Source organism: Callithrix jacchus, chromosome 14 (genome assembly GCF_049354715.1).
Source record: "Callithrix jacchus isolate 240 chromosome 14, calJac240_pri, whole genome shotgun sequence".
Taxonomy (NCBI): Eukaryota; Metazoa; Chordata; class Mammalia; order Primates; family Cebidae; genus Callithrix; species Callithrix jacchus.
In genome coordinates this window covers 105,434,128-105,452,136 of record NC_133515.1, presented here as the reverse complement: position 1 = coordinate 105,452,136, position 18,009 = coordinate 105,434,128, and the positions used below count along the sequence as shown (strand labels likewise).

The 18,009-nt window shown below is 37.4% G+C and overlaps 1 protein-coding gene and 1 non-coding gene across 11 annotated transcripts in view; both read right to left on the bottom strand.

Moving 5' to 3' along the window:
* The window catches only part of ADAM17 (ADAM metallopeptidase domain 17), a 63,940-nt gene that overhangs the window by 37,003 nt on the left and 8,928 nt on the right, over positions 1-18,009 (bottom strand). For 8 of the 10 annotated variants that reach the window (XM_008981151.5, XM_078349975.1, XM_035273277.3 and 5 more), the window contains 5 exons: positions 16,626-16,758; positions 9,973-10,103; positions 9,110-9,198; positions 2,416-2,584; positions 472-605 (listed from right to left, as the gene is read on the bottom strand). In XM_008981151.5, coding sequence (XP_008979399.1) covers positions 472-605; positions 2,416-2,584; positions 9,110-9,198; positions 9,973-10,103; positions 16,626-16,758 — 656 coding nt within the window. The remainder of the gene's footprint in view (positions 1-471; positions 606-2,415; positions 2,585-9,109; positions 9,199-9,972; positions 10,104-16,625; positions 16,759-18,009) is intronic. The other 2 variants (XM_078349978.1, XM_035273282.3) reach the window with 2 other exon arrangements.
* Positions 6,937-7,040, bottom strand: LOC118147628 (small nucleolar RNA U13). The gene has a single exon (XR_004734071.1). It is a non-coding gene; the product is annotated as a small nucleolar RNA U13 (small nucleolar RNA).

Here is an 18,009-nt window from a genome sequence, read left to right as displayed (position 1 = left end):
TGAGATCGTGCCATTGCACTCCAGCCTGGGTAACAAGAGCGAAACTCCGTCTCAAAAAAAAAAAAAAAATGAAAAGAAAGAAATATACGTAAAAGCAAAAGATAAACATGTTCATGCAAATACATATTTTTACACTCACATATGACACCACAGATTCACTGCCATCATAGCAGTGATTTTTTAAAGAGCTCACTTGTATCAAGAAGAAGGACTATATTATAACCTCTCCCAAACCCTATTTGCATAAATTCTAAGATGCAGAAAATATCAGTTCAAGGGCAAAATGAGTTGTCATAAATTTGAAACTATAATTTCCATACAGTAATATAAAAACCTCAGAGAATACCCCTCAAATATTTTAGGGAAATAACAGAACATCTGGAACAGATCTGGTTTCATTAAGTTTCTTGGAATTTATCCACCCACCCAAACTTTTTTTCCCAACTACTTGATGCAATATCAAATACTTACTAAGTAATTTGTGGTAGTACTCTCTTCCCCTCTACCCATGTATCTGTAGAAGCGATGATCTGCTACCACCAATAATTTACATGTGTTCTTCATGGGATCTGGGACAGCTCTTCTCTTCACCCGATGAACAAGCTCTAATATGAATTTGTATGCATTATTAAATTAAAATTCACCAAAACAGGGAGTTTTATGGTAACACTTTAAATCTAACATATTTTTGACACAATCATTATGTGAGCTTAATATCATTAGAGGATCTTGAACAACAAAAAAACAATTTGGAGGAAGACAGAAAAGCGAAAAGTAATATGAAATTTAAACACTGTAGAATTCAAAACCAAGGACAAGTACCTTCTTAATTTTTAAAACACAGAAACTTAAAAAAGTGCTGGCCAGGCGCAGTGGCTCACACCTATAATCCCAGCACTCTGGAAGGCCGAGGTGGGCAGATTACTTGAGGTCAGAAGTTTGAGACCAGCCTGGCCAACATACTGAAAAATACAAAAATTAGCCAGGTGTGGTGGCACATGCCTGTAATTCTAGCTACTCAAGAGGCTGACGCAGGAGAATAACTTGAACCTGGGAGGCAAAAGTTGCAGTAAGCCGAGATCATGCTACTGCACTTCAGCCTGGGTGACAGAGTGAGAATCCATCTCAAAAAAAAAAAAAAAAGTGCTCAACAGAGTAAGGTAGGGCATGTTGGCTCAGGCCTGTAATCTCAGCACTTTGCGAGGCTGAGGTGGGCAAGTCACATGAGGACAGGATTTTGAGACCAACCTGGTCAACATGATGAAACCCCATCTCTACTAAAAATACAAAAATTAGCCAGGTATAGTGACGCATGCCCATAATCCCAGCATGCCCATAATCTCTGAAGGCTGAGGCAGAAGAATCACTTGAACCCAGGAGGTGGAGGTTGCAGTGAGTCAAGATTGTGCCACTGTACTAAAGCCAGGGCAACAAGAGTGAGACTCCATCTCAAAATAAATGCATAAATAAAAAGTGCTCAACAGAGTAAAACAGTCACCTAATGCTGGGCTATGAAGCTGTCAGTCATATTCTACAAGAAGTTTATGAATTAACCAAAGGAACAGTAAAAATGTCAAGATATTCACATTGAAAATTAGTTGGTGTTAACAGGATTTATTCTTTCTTATGAAATAAATTAAGGATTTATTTACATATTAAAATGCTAAGATATAATTTTAAAAATATAACCACATCTATAATCCCAACACTTTCGGAGGCTGAGGCAGGCAGATCACTTGAAGCCAGGAGTTAAAGAACAACTTGGCCAACATGGTGAAAACCCATCTCTACTAAAAACACAAAAATTAGCCAGGAGTGGTGACATGTGCCTATAATCCCAGCTACTCGGGAGGCTGAGGCAGGTGCATCGCTTGAACCTGGGAGGCAGAGGTTGCAGTGAGCCAAGATCACGCTGCTGCTGCAAAAAAAAAAAAATTTAAAACAACAACAACAAAAACCTAACCAGAGGTGTTTTGGGTAGAAAAACTCCAAGATGGTTATGTTTTTAAATGATTCTAAATAGACTGTCCCAAGAAGGTTATCTATCTTGGGACAGTCTATTTAGAATACTCCTGCTACTAATTAATTTCTTATAAACTCTAAAGATTATCTTTCTATCATATTATCATTTCTAAATATACCTGCAAGAATATTTTCCCTCAGATCATTCTGTTTCCCATTTCCATATCTTTTTTAAAGTCTAATCTTTGTTGTTCCCATTATTTTCTAGACTTTATAACTCTGACATTATAGACAAGAGAACCTGAAAATTTCAGGAACAAAACCCTTATTTTCATGCCAAATACTACACTTACTTTGATAAGCATGTTATTTTTTATCAGTTAACAACCACCCCTATTGAAGTCAATTATAATATGTTTGTTTCTTATTTGATGTAACATCTTTAAACCTTACCTTCAGGTGGTTCTCTGTCAATTAACCCTTTTGGAAGCAACTCTTCATTATCCACTTTTAAATAACCACACACTTTTGGAGACTGCAAACGTGAAACATTCTTGATATCTTCAGATTTATAAACTAACATTCTTTTGTCTTTGGTATCATTAACAAATCTCCAAAGTGGCTAAAACAGAAAATATATATGACTGAGATAAAAAATATAACAATTCCTAAACACTAAATTCTTCCAACATTCTTTGCTTATTCTTAAACAACATTCATTTCTAGGTTAAGTAAACTGGTAAGTCATGTTATTAAAAATAATCTCAATTTTTATCATGTGGAGTTTCTATGCTGGTAAGTAAATACATAGATTATACACTCTGATTATTTTATCTGTATATAAATAAAGCCTTACATACTTTGCACATGTAATGAAATCTTTTAGAGGATGCATAAGATAAATATGCCTATAATTTTCCATTCATACATTAAAAAATATTCTGTAATATCTACTGTACACTGGCACTGTTAGAGATGATGGTGCTATAGCAATGATAATTGGACAAAGTTTCTGTTCATGTAGCATTTTCATTTTACTATTCTAAATACTTAGGTGTTTGATACCTTTTTGCCATGCTAGGTTTCATCCACACACAAAAACACAAACATATTTACATAAAATGAAACTTAGAACTTGCAACAATAGGTCTGAACCTTATTACTGGTTTCAGGGAATGCAGTTAGTAAAAAAAATATCTCCACTTACAATGTTACAAGGCCAGAGTAAATCACAATTAACATACTCTAAAGGTTACCCAACTCAAAACGATGTTTGTTTGTTTTGTTTCAAAGCAAAATTATTCTCTGTAAGAACACTGTCTCATCAGAACCAGGCAGTTTATGGGAGATAAACAACAAATATATTTATCTCCATCAGGGAAATGCAAATCAAAACCCCAATGGGGGAAAAAAACCCCACAATGAGACACCCCTGGATACCCACTAGGATGACTATAATCAAAGACAAATACTAGTGAGGATATAGAGAAATCCAGAACCCTCATATATGCTGATGCCAATGTAAAATGGTACAGCCACTTTAGAAAACAGTCTGGCAGGTCCTCAAAGGTTAAAAGTAGAATTACCATATGACCCAGAAATTCTGCTCCTAGTATATAACCAAGAGAAATGAAAACATAAGCAGTATTGTAAATCATATCTAAAACGTGGAAACAATCCAAACGTCCATCAACAACTAATCAATGAATAAACAAAATGCAGCCTATCCATACAACAGAATATTATTCTGCAATAAAAATAAATAAGATACAGATACAACATGGATGAACCTTGGAAACATTCTAGAAGAAGCCACACACAGGCCGGGCCCAGTGGCTCAGGTCTATAATCCCAGCACTTTGGGAGGCCAAGGCAGGCGGGTCACTTTGGGAGTTTGAGACCAGCCTGGCCAACACAGTAAAACCCCCTCTCTACTAAAAAAAAATTCAAAAATTAGGCATGGTGGCAGGCACCTGTAATCCCAGCTACTGGGGAGGCTGAGGCAAGAGAATCAGCTGAACGTAGGAGGCGGAGGGTACAATGAGTCGAGATCCCGCCACTACATTCTAGCCTGGGTGACACAGCAAGACTCCATATCAAAAAAAAAATTTAAAAAAAAAAAGAAGCCACACACAAAAAAACACGTATTATATAATTCCATTTATATGAGATGATCCAAATGGGCAAATCTAAACAGATAGTAGTTAGGAAGGAAGGGGAATGTATGGCTAAAAAATACAGCATTCCTTTTCAGGTCATGAAAATGTTCTAAAATTGAATGTGGTAGTGTTTGCACAACTCCATCGATATATGAAAAATTGCCAAGTGCAGTGGCTCACACTTGTAATCTCAGCACTTTGGGAGGCCAAGGCGGGTGGATAACTTGAGGCAAGGAGTTCAAGACCAGCCTGACCAACATGGTAAAACCCCATCTCTACTGAAATACAAAAATTAGCCGGGCATGGTAGTGGCTGCCTATAATCCCAGCTACTCGGAAAGCTGAGGCAGGAGAATCACTTGAACCCAGGAGGCAGAAGTTGCGGTGATTGTGCCACTGCACTCGAGCCTGGGTGACAAATGAGACTCTGTCTCAAATATATATATATTCACACACACACATATATTCACACACAAAAAAACTACAAAACTGTGTATATTAAGTGGGTGAATAATATAGTATGTGAATTATATCTCAATAAAACTGTTAAATATTATCTGCATACACATCTTTGGTAATTCACGTATGAGGTAGATGTAACAAACAATGGTTACAGAATTTCAGGGCTGGCAGAGACCTCAAAAGTTAACTAACCCAACTCCTGGGCTACAGGAATCTTCCATATTTAGTAAAGTTCATTTAGCCTATAAATAGAAGTGAAAATTTTTTTCTTTGGGTTAAACATTTCTAAGTTGACACTGATTGTTTCCTGGTATAGCCAGTCTGGCATAGAAAGACAGCTGGCTTTGGGATCAGAGATATCTGAGTTCAAACCTCAACCTTACCTCACTATGTGCATTGGACAAGTGCCCTGAGCATTATTTCCCTCATTAGGTAAAGCAGTGATAATATCTAACTTGAAGATTACGTAGATAATAAATCTAATTTTATATTAAGACTTCAAAAGAAAAGTGGTTGTTATTAATAAAAGCTAAGCCTATTACCATTATTACTAGTAAGTTGATGGAAAAATAATTTGATAAATAACTGACTAAAAGACAGAAAACTTGACTGGATTCAGGACTGGAAAGCCAAAAAAAATCTATAAAGGATATTTTGAGGATGACTAGAGATTTTGACCATGGCTTGATTATTAGATAATACTATAGAATTCTTTTCATTTCCTCAGGTATGTTACTTTCATTACAGCTATATAAAAGAGTCCCTTTATTCCTAGGGACGCATACAGAAATATTTAGACGTGAAGTCTCATGATGTTTGCAAATGATTTTCATATGTTTTGGGAAAAAAAAGAAAGGAAACATCATATTATGTTAGCACTTGTTTAAGGACTACAGGGTAATTTTTTAATCTTTCTGTACATTTGAACATTTTCTTTTGTTTTTTCGAGACAGAGTTTTGCTCTGTCACCCAGGCTGGAGTGCAGTAGAGCAATCTCAGCTCACTGCAACCTCTGTCTCCCAGGTTCAAGCTATTCTCCTGCCTCAGCCTCCCGAGCAGCCGGGATTTCAGGCACAAGCCACCAAGCCTGCATAATTTTTGTATTTTTAGTAGAGACACAGTTTCACCATGTTGGCCAGGCTGGTCTCGAACTCCTGGCCTAAAGTGATCTGCTCATCTCAGCTTCCCAAAGTGCTGGGATGACAAGCATGAGCCACTGCACCAGCTTAACATTTTCAAAACTAAAAGTTGGGGGAGGCTCAGCACAGTGGCTCACACCTGTAATCCCAGCACTTTGGGAGGCTGAAGTGGGCAGATCATTAGGTTGGGAGACCAGCCTAGCCAACATGGTGAAACCCCATCTCTACTAAAAATACAAAACTTAGGCCAGCTCACACCTATATAATTCCAGCACTTTGGGAGGCCGAGACGAGTAGATCACCAGAGACCAGCCTGGCCAGCCTGGCCAACACAGAAACCCTGTCTTTACTAAAAATACAAAAACCAGCCAGGTACCATGGTGCACACCTGTAATCCCAACTACTTGGGAGGCTCAGGCAGGAGAAATGCTTGAACCTGTGAGGTGGAGGTTGCAGTGGGCCAAGATCATGCCTCTGCACTCCAGCCTGGGCAACAGAGGGAGACTCCGTCTCAAAAAAAAAAAAAAAAAATAGCTGGGTGTGGTGGTACATGCCTGTAACCCCAGCTACTTGGGAGGCTGAGGCAGTAGAAGTGCTTGAACCCAGGACGCAGAGGTTGCAGTGAGCCGAGATCACACCACTGCACTCCAGCCTGGGCAAGAGAGCAAGACTCCATTTCAAATAAATTAATAAAAGTTGCAGAAAAAATTATCTCACTATGCAAGTTTAACTCAGGTTTATTTATATAAATAGTAAGCTATGGTAAAGTCAGTGATGGTTTAGAATATTTAATGGCTGGGCACAGTGGCTCATACCTGTAATCCCAGGCCAAGGCGGGAGGATTGCTTATGGCCAGGCATTTGAGATCAGCCTGGGCAACACAGTGAGACCTCATCAAAAATTTGATACTCTCTACAAAAATCTAACAAATTAGCTGGGCATGGTGGCATGCATCTGTAGTCCCAGCTACGCAGGAGGCTGAAGAGAGAGATTGTTTGAGCCCAGGAGGTCAAGGCTGCAATGCGCTATGATGGCACCACTAAACTTCAGCCTGGGTGACAGGGTAAGACTCTGTCATAAATAAAATATTTAATGATGACATGTTAAAAATAAGATATATCTTTTTTTCCCACTTACTTATATGCCTAAGATCTTAATGCAGATGAACAATGATTTTTTTACATCAAGGTAAGGGAAAAGAATTATTTTTTTTCATGTCAGACTGGTAATGTGCTAACATCGTAACAACGTTCTAGAGTGGCACATCTCATACATGTGTGTGAACAGCCAATCATCACACTTATGAACTACAAAAGTATCAAAAAAATTATTATACAATAAAGAGTAAGAAAATCACCGTTATAAGTAATAAATCATTTTTTCAATAAGAAAATTAAGCTAGGTGTGGTATGTGCCCGTAGTCCCAGCTACTCAAGAGGCTAAGGCGGGAGAATCGCTTGAACCCGGGAGGCAGACGTTGCAGTAAGCTGAGACCATGACACTGCACTCCAGCCTGGGTGACAGAGTGAGACTTTTTCTCAAAAACAAAAAAATATATAAAAATTAGCCGAACATGGTGGCACACACCTGCAGTCCCAGCTACTTGGGAGGCTGAGACAGGAGAATGGCTTTAACCCAAGAGGCAGAGGTTGTAGTGAGCCATGATCATGCCACTGCACTCCAGCCTGGGCAAGAGAGCAAGACGCCGTCTTAAAAAAAAAAAGAAAAAGAAAAAAAAAACAGTTGAGCATCAAGGCGGATTGGTTAAATAAATGGTACAGTGTTTCAATGGACCAACAGGCAGCCTTTATCATAAACCCTAATTTAGGCTGGGCATGGTGGCTCATGCCTATAATCCCAACACTTTGGGAAGGAGAGGCAAGTGGATCACCTGAGATCAGGAGCTCGACACCAGCCTAACCAACATGGGGAAACCCCACCTCTACTAAAAATACAAAATTAGCCAGGCATGGTGGCGCATGCCTGTAATCTCAGCTACTTGGGAGGCTGAGGCAGGAGAGTCACTTGAATCCAGGAGACGGAGGTTGTGGTGAACTGAGATCACGCCATTGCACTCCAGCCAGGGCAACAAGAGGGAAACTCAAACAAAACTAAAAAAAACAAACAAAACCCTAATTTAGATCTATATTAACATGAAAGGGTTCATCATATTGTTAAATAAAAAATGTGTGAAAACAAACTGTACATATTGTATGGTCCTAGTTTTGCAGGAAAAAATAGTCTGTATAACTATACTTGTGTATATACACATAGAAAAAAAAGTTGGTTGTCTGTCAAAATGTCAATAGTAGTTATCTGTCCAAGTACAGATAACCTATTTTCCAAATCTTGCAACAAGTGTATATTTTCAATAAAGGTATTTTTAAAAAATAAATTGACTGAAAGAACAAGCAAATTTAAGGTATTTTAGTGATGCTTTGCCTATTCTAGAATGAATGCATTTTTAACATTAGTTCCTTTACTTTTTACTGAATTTCTGACTCTTTCTGGTAGGCTTGACTCCTCAAAACATTGACATTAAATAGTTTAAACATTAACAAACTATAATATACTGCAAGGCCACAGGTTTCTTTTTCACAACGATGGATAGTCAAAAGACTAACAGTCGTGTAGTTTGGATATAATTCACATGTATAGAATTTATAGATCCAGCAGACTGTTTTACTCCTATTCAGCACTGAAATACACCTGAAGATTTCATTTTGACCAATCTTAATCAGTTTTCCCACAGATGATCTATTTTAGTGACATCACCACCACTAGCGAGTTTTCTCATTTTTCAAGAAACACAGAATCAACTTCAATTTACAATTATGTAGTAAACATTTTGTTTTGTAGACTAGTATCCGACACATAGATATGTGTCTTAACCAGTGCAGCCACTTTGGTCTTGATTTCTACTGTTATTCTTTCAATGGAAGTGTGACCACAGCCTGATTCTCCTAGATTCCTATTTAACTTCTCAGACCATGAACTATCACACCTTCCATTGATCTAGCATTTTCAGTGTGTCTAGCAGAAAAATGGAGAAATTGAAAAATAATACTTTACTTTCATCTCTGAGGATGTTTACATTTATTATTTGAGAAATAATTAAAAAATGAGTCAAAAGGGAAAGAAAGTTTTCTCTTCCTATTATCCATCCCACATGTAAATCTCTCAATTATGGTACTTAGAAATACAGAATATATCATAACACAGCTTCTTAGAGATTATCCTTTTTAAAAAACCAACTTTCCTGGTAAAAGTCTTCAAATACAAAAAAGAAAGAAATAAGTATAATTACTTTTCATCTTTGCAGAACTAAGCAGCTTTTTGAAAATCAGAGATATAAGCTACTGAAAAAAAAATTCACATAAAAATTTACCTCTATGTTATATTCGGCCCCATCTGTGTTGATTCTGATTATAACATCATCATCTCTTATGTGGGCTAGAACCTTAGAGTCAGGCTCACCTTAAGAGAAAAACAAATCTATTATTTAAAAATACTAACATCAAATAATAAACTATGCACTACTCTCAATAAAAATTAAATCCTTCAGGTGGAATTGGAATTTGCCTAGTACTGTGAGAGCTCTGCAAATCAAGAAATAAGGACCCCAGAAAGAAGCTAGATACTCTCAACTCCTAAGGGGTTGAGAGTCTAGTCACTTGAAACCTATCCCTTTCCCAAAGCCAACAAAACTACTAAGATTTTCTTCTGGAATAACTTTATCTACTTTTAGGTAAAGGAAGAACTAAAAGAGGCAGAAAGCATGATTTGGAATGTACAGGCGTAGGAACTATACTATTTGTGGATTTCAATGCCATTTCTTTTTTCTCACTGCAGAAAAAGGTCAAAAAGTAAACTATAATTGCTTGATAGATTTTCTCAAATATATAAATAATAGGATCACAAAGTATTTTATCTCCAAGCTTCCCTGTTTCAAATATCATAAAGCAAGCCTACAGTCACTGCTGAAGACAAGAAAGGTTAAGTTCTTATCACATAAGAGGAAATTTTAAACATAAAACCAGCACCTAGTATGACATTTAGATAACACTCATTTCCTTCCATTAGAACAGTCCTGCCTCTAAACTTATATACCTCAAAGAAAACAGTCAAAGAATAGCGCTTCTATGACATCCCGTCCCCACTACCCTGCACCAGAAAAGAATATGCAATGAAGTCAGATTTGGAGACCAAACCCACCAGACACAGGGGCAAACCAACAAGCTCCATACTAACCAACCACGTGTCCAGTGAAGAAGTCCTGCCATTTCACAGCGTACTCACTTTCATTTTTACCATCCACCACCACGACCTTGAAATTTTGTGAAAAACGTTCAGTACTTGATGTCAGGTATAATTTAAAATGCCTAAAGAAAAATGCATTCATATTTTACTCTACGTACACAAATTAGAAGTCTCATTTTCATGTAATCACACTTTCTTAAAAAGCCAGAAGTGTTGACATTAATAAAACACTATACAAGTTATAACTAATGTCTTATTAGGTACTTAGAGCAATGTATCTCCTGTAAAGTCAAATGGACTAATTTATTTAGCTATAAAAACAGCAGACCAAAATAAACTCACACTAGGTAAAAGATAATCAAAGAACTTACACAGTTATCTCTCCTAGAAAACAATGAAGAATAAGGAAACACACACAACTGGGTAGTTAAGTTGCAATCCTGCTTATCTAAAAAATTAATTGTTAAAAACTAATCCTTTTATACACCATTTATTGAACATCTACTTGGTGTTATGTACTACGCATCTATTATCTCCACTTCACACAAGCAAAACCTGAGGCTTGGAATAATTAACCTACACAAAGTTACACAGCTAGTAAATGGTGAAACTGGAAAATAAACCTGGTTTACCTCAAAACCTTATACTATGTGCTGTCTCGTAACTATCAAGCTGGGTAAACTATGAGAAAATTCTTATTGATGTACAAAATCAATAAATGCTTTCTATATTTAAAAGCACTCATGCTTTTTTCCTCAAACAATATATCCTGCAAAATATTAATCCACAATTACCATTAGGAAAACACATACAAGGTATCCAAACAGACATTAGAATATACACTGCATCAGCACCACAAGACAGGGGAAGAAAGAAATATACACTCCAGTTCTTTAGTTGGCTTACTATTCTTTTTGTTTTCTATGAGCTTCAGTCCTTACATGAAAATTGGGAGTGGTGAGCAAGACTTTCTCAATTATTATTTACAGTTTTTCAATGTGTACATGAACACCAAAGACAAAGAAAGGTATGTTATTCATCTCACCCACAAACAAATTTTGTCAGCTGTGGTACTGAAAATATATTACTTCCCCATGGGTTTGCAGAAGTCTTTAAAACTACCGGAAAGAAATCTAGACTGGGTCTATCTCCATGGCAACAAATATTTTTAACTTTTTGAGCATAACAAGGTAATTTTAGTTTGCTTGTGGTTTCTTAATGGTCAAAGGGAAAAGACACAATGGAACATTATTTCATAAATCCTTAGAACATTTTCTCCTGCTACACTAAAACAAATATTCCCACACATTCTTAGTTATGATTTTTCCCTCCAGTTATGCTGAGAACTTTCAAGAGTATACTTATTATAAATGCCTTATTATTTTGTTTTAAAGCTAAGAGTTGCAATATTACTTAATGTTCTTTCCAGAAAGAAATCAATGGAATTGCATTTTTCGTTTTCTACATTAAGAATCTGCTATAAAGGGCTGCGCACGGTGGCTCACGCCTGTAATCCCAGCACTTTGGGAGGCCAAGGCCGGTGGATCATGAGGTCAAGAGATCAAGATCATCCTGGTCAACATGGTGAAACCCTGTCTCTACTAAAAGTACAAAAAATTAGCTGGACATGGTGGCATGTGCCTGTAATCCCAGCTACTCAGGAGGCTGAGGCAGGAGAATTGCCTGAACCCAGGAGGTGGAGGTTGCGGTGAGCCAAGATCATGCCATTGCACTCCAGCCTGGGTAACAAGAGCCAAACTCCGTCTCAATAAAAAAAAAAAAAAAAAAAAAAAAAAGAATCTGCTATAAAGACCAAGCAATGGTAAAATTCATGTTTTTTTTATTTTCCAATATTAGTTTTTGAGCTATAAAACCTCCCTGGGCGCAGTCGCTCATGGCTGGGCGCAGTGGCTCACGCCTGTAATCCCAGCACTTTGGGAGGCCGAGGCGGGCAGACCACGAGGTCAGGAGTTTGAGACCAGCCTGGCCAACATAGTGAAACCCTGTCTCTACTAAAAATACAAAAAATTAGCCAGGTGTGGTGGCGGGTGCTTGTTATCCCAGCTACTGGGGAGGTTGAGGCAGGAGAATTGCTTGAACCTGGAAGGCAGAGGTTATAGTGAGCCAAGATCACGCCATTACACTCTAGCCTGGATGACAGAGCAAGACTCCATCTCAAAAAAAAAAAAAAAAAAAAACCTCCAATAGAATGTCAAAATTTCTTTTACTTTATCCTCCCAAAATTATGTGAAGTCATTTACTTACAGATTTCTTTAATGTTTTATCTTTCTGACTTTTGACTTAAGAATTCACAGTAACTGGCTGGGTGCGGTGGCTCAAGCCTGTAATCCCAGCACTTTGGGAGGCCGAGGCGGGTGGATCATGAGGTCAAGAGATCGAGACCATCCTGGTCAACGTGGTGAAACCCTGTCTCTACTAAAAATACAAAAAATTAGCTGGGCGTGGTGGCGCATGCCTGTAATCCCAGCTACTCAGGAGGCTAAGGCAGGAGAATTGCCTGAACCCAGGAGGCAGAGGTTGCAGTGAGCTGAGATTGTGCCACTGCACTCCAGCCTGGGTAACAAGAGCAAAACTCCGTCTCAAAAAAATAATAATAATAATTCACAGTAACCACAGACCAGCTAACCAGTTTGAATTAACATTATTTTCCTAACCATTTTTAATGGTCTGTTTAGTCAAGTATATCACTTTCATTTCTTTATCAGTTCTAGACCTCCTCAAATAATCTGAGATATTTCACTTTTAGAAGAAACATTTAACTTTTTCCCAAAAAATTCAGGCAACATTATCAAATTTGTATCAAAACAGTATCTGCAGCTTTTTCATTATTTAAAAATGAGAGAATTTCTTGATTTATACCAAAGAGGAAATGAAACTTGTAAGGCATGTTTTAAACAAGTTTTTTTCTTAAGTTACTTCAACTCTTCATACAACCTCTCTCAGTATTTCCATGCTTTTTCAACCTCTAATAGTTACATACAAATTTAATGCAATGATCTTGGTTTAAATTACTTTGCCTTCCATTGCTATCGAAAAACAAAATTTTTCTCATTTACCATCAATAAGTGGTTTCACAGAGGTAATTCCGCCCTGATATGAACTGATTATTTCCGCTATCTTAGTTTGTTTTGTTGTTTTAAATTTTAATAATGCAATATGATAGAAAAGAAAGGGTATGGGCTTTGGAGTCTGACAAACTTGGCTCAAGTCCTAACCTTCATTTACTCACTGTCTGACCTTGGCCTTAATCTCTGAATCTAAGTATTTATCTACAAATGGAAATAATATTACCCAATAACTGAAAAGCTTTGAGGATTAAAGAAAATAACCTATTTTAAAGCACGTGGTATAAAATCCCAGAGACTGTTAAGTTTCCCATTAAATATTTAATATAAAAATGTTGTAAAATAAATTATGTACTACCCTACTTTCTTACACAGACAGAAGATAATGACTGGCTACTATTTCATATTTTCTTAAGGAATCAATGTCATCTACCAAACATGAAAGAGAAATATGTAAGGCTATGGAAGTTTTCCCCTCTAGAACACAGATTCTACAGGCCACCTCAAATCTAACTTTAAAAGAAACCCAAAAAGTCCATTTTATAGTTTCCTCTCTCTTCCTTTGCTCCTACTCACTTCTTGCTATTATATCCACTTCTTCACCAAACTCCCACCAGTATAGCAGAAATAACACAACTGTTGAGTCCAACCTTTGTTCAACTCTCGTACCTGTCATTTGCTGAGTAATATTGGGCAAGTTACTAATCTAAGACTTAATTTTTTTTCCTTCAAAAAGGGAATCACTTCCATACAGAGTATGGTGAGAATCAGAGGTAACTTACGTAAAGTGCCTAGAAAATCACAGAAAATAAGCACCTGATAAACTGTACCTATTAATATTACCAATCTGCTCAAATTTGGTGTAAGTTGAAAGCTAGCTAACCAATATTGTAATATTCTGACATAAAATCTAATAAAAGGAAGTCATTAAAAAATAACAAGGATAATGGCAATAGCGAGGAAAAATTAAAATAATTTGCATAAAATAACCACATGACAATGGATCCATTTCCTTAATATACTAAAGCACTTCTACAATTCAGTAGACAACTTAAATAGAAAAATAGTCAAAGATATAAAAAGGCAGTTTACAGAAACATAAAACAAATTACTACAAACATATAAAATGATGCTCAATGCCACACAAAATGAAAATCAGAACAACCATAAAATACCATCCCCTTTAGAGGGGTGAAAAGTTAAAGGCTGATAAACCTAGTATTGGCAAACATAACAGAAAACAGGTAAACTCATATATTGCTGCTGGAAGAATAAATTGGTCAAATCTCTTTGGGAGGAAAGAGCAATATCAATAAACATAGTATACATATCCTTGACCCAATAATTCTCCCTCTAGGAATATATCCTATAAAAACACGTCAGCAAGGTATACATTTATGAAGATACTCACTAAAGCACTGTTTGTTATATTTTAAAAATCACTTTGGTTAAATAATATCCATGTATAGTGTATTAGTCAGTATGTTGTTAGAATTCTATGCAATAGGAATATTTATTCAGCTGTTTAAAATGAGGTAAACATGTTAACTGTATCACCTATACACACACACACACACACACACACACACACAGACCTATGGGCAAAAAACATGCATTAAAATATTCTGGGCTGTGCACAGTGGCTCACAGCTGTAATCCCAGCACACTGGGAAGCCAAGGCAGGTGGACTACCTGAGGTCAGGCGTCCGAGACCATCCTGGCCAACATGGTAAAACCTCGTCTCTACTAAAAATACAAAAGTTAGCTGAGCATGGTGGCAGGTGCCTGTAATCCCACCTACTGGGGAGGCTGAGGCAGGAGAATCACTTGAACCTGGGAGGTGGAGACTTCAGTGAGATGAGATCATGCCACTTCACTCCAGTCTGGGTGACAAAAGCGAAACTCCATCTCAAAAAAAAAAAAAAAAAAAAAAAAAAAATTGGAAGTCTACATAGTAAACCTCTCTGCAACTGAGAAGTGTAACTGAATTAGAAGTAAAAACGTTTTATATCCCCCATGGTTTGTTTTTTAAACCAGATGCACATATTGCTTTTATTTTTTAACATAGTAGAGAAGGCTTGTCCTATAAATAAAGAATAAAGATGGCCAGGCACCTGTAATCCCACCACTTTAAGAGGCCGAGAGAGTGGATCACTTGAGGTCAGGAGTTCAGGGCCAGCCTGACCAACATGGTGAAACCCTGTCTCTACTAAAAATATAAAAATTACCCGGGTGTGGTAGTGTGCATCTGCAATCCCAGCTACTCGAGAGGCTGCAACACGAGAATTGCCTGAACCCAGGAGGCAGAGGTTTGAAGTGAGCCAAAATCACTCCACTGCACAGCCTGAACAACAAAGCAAGACTCTCAAAAAAAAAAAAAAAAAAAAAAAAAAAAAGGAATAACTCAGTCAATTTATATTCTCCACGTATTTGTTTTTTGATACCGGATAAAGCTTTCTAAAGACTTTTTAAAAAGGCCTGTAATTATCTAACAGATTTCAATGTGCAAAACAACATGTGATATCAAAATTACTACTGAAATAGAACATATCAATTAATTTATGCTATGAAGTAAGAGGAACTCAATGTAGAAGGAACATTAAATTTGGGCCAGCATGGTGGCTCACATCTGTAATCCCAGCACTTCGGGAGGCCAAGATGGAAAGATCACCTGAGCCCAGGAGTTAAGATCAGCCTGAGCAACAAGGCAAGACCCTGTCTTTAAAAATAAATAATTATGGGCAGCATGGCAAGACTCTGTCTTTAAAAGTAAATAAATATGAAGCAGGTTAAAGAATCTTGGAAACTAACTAGCTAGCTAAATAAATAGAACACTAAATTCTAGATCCAGCTCACCACCAGGCTGTGGGGTCCTAAACAAAATCTGTATCTCTTCATATATAAAATAAAGATAATATTTAGTATGTGGCTGATGGTGCTAAAGTAGTACCAAGAATGTTAAGATTTTTATAAGCATTCAATTAATTAAAATTATGTTAGAATTTTCCAAACATTGTTACCATCATTAATACCTCTGCAATACCTATTTACTTTTTAAAAATACTCATCAGTATGAATTTTATTTATTATTTTTTGTTGTTGAGACAGTCTCTTACTCTGTTGCCCAGTCTGGAATGCAGTGGCACCATCTCAGCTCACTGCAGCCTCCACCTCCCAGGTTCAAGCGATTCTCCTGCCTCAGCCACCCATGTTACCGGGATTACAGGCATATGCCACCATACCTGGCTAATTTTTGTATTTTCAGTAGAGATGGAATTTTGCCATGTTGCCCAGGCAGGTCTTAAACTCCTGAGCTCAAGCAATTCACTCGTCTCAGCCTCCCAAAGTGCTCGGATTACAAGTGTAAGCCACTGCTCCCAGTCCCAATTTTAGAATAAGCGTTATACTAGAAAATCACACATAACAGACTGTAATTATGTTAATTACAAATCTTTAAAATGTAATTTACCAAGATTTCAGTAGACAGCCTTACTTTTTTGTTTTTGCCAAACCAAGCCCCCAGTTCCCCAACATTATTCTATGAATAACTCAAATTACCTTTTCAAAGCTGAAAAAGTTAGTAGTGTTTCTGCATGTGTTGAAGTCTGTAGATCTCTTTTTCTTACTGAATGCTGCTGGATATTAGATAAGGAGAGAATATCGTAGTCTGAGAGCAAAGAATCAAGCTTCTCTGAAATAAAGGTAAAAATGGTATTAGCACCTAAACCTAGTAAGTGACTGTAATATCATTAAAATGAGAGTGCCAGACAATAAATCTTTCCTGATATAATCCATTAGGAAGTGACAAGCACAAACTACAAATCATTTTTGATCAACAGAAACTCCATGCCTCTTCCAAAATCAGAAGAATTTTTAGAAGACAAATTGGGTAACCTGAGTCTCTTTAAAGACTGTCTAAAAATGTTTGCGCTGATGCTTTCCCTTTCTTTCAATAAATACCACTACAGACACTATGGTATTCAAAATCCTTCCAATGGACTTAGAAGGTCCTCAAAATATAGCAGCAAGAGCTTAAAATACAAGTTTATTGCTACTGATGTTAAATATGTTCACAAAATCAGCTTTAAAAGACAGCCTCTCACTCATGTGTGAAAGCTAAAAATGTGGATCTCGGGGAGGTAGACAGCAGAATGGTGGTTACCAGAGGCTAAGAAGAGGGGTAGATTAATTTTTTTTCAGAAACGGGGTGTCTGTATGTTGCCCAAGCTTGTCTTGAACTCCTGGGCTCAAGTGATCCTCCTGCCTTGGCCTCCCAAAGTACTTGGATTACAGGCATTCCAGCCTGGGCCCCAGAATGAGACTCCTTTTCAAAAAAAAAAAAAAAGGGTTGGGGGTGGGCCAAAAAAGGGCTACATTTTATTCATTACAATATCCTTGCCTCACAATCTTCAGCATAGAACCTTGCACATATCAGCACTCACATGTTCACAATCTGCACAAATTCTCAATGCTGAAATGCAATATGGTCTTTTAGCTCTTCAACTTCCCTGATACAGGATGGTACATGAACTCGGTTTCATTCAAGATCATAATCACTCCCTCTGACTCAGGAACTTAACCTCAACATTGTAGTTTCATTGTTAACAATACAGGCCAGCAGTTCCAAACCCAGCAGCATCAGCATCACCTCGGAATTGGTTAGAAATAAAAATGCTCAGGTCCCCACCTCAGACCTACTCAAACAGAAATCTGCCCAGTAGGATCCAATAGTCTGTGTTTAACAAGGCTTCCAGGTGATGCTGACACACTCAAGCATGAAAACCACTAAACTATCTGGGCGCGGTGGTTCATGGCTTGTAATCCCAGCACTCTGGGAGGCCAAGGAGGGTGGATCACCTGAGGTCAGGAGTTCAAGACCAGCCTGGCCAACATGGCAAAACCCCGTCTCTACTAAAAATATAAAAAATTAGCCAGGTGTGGT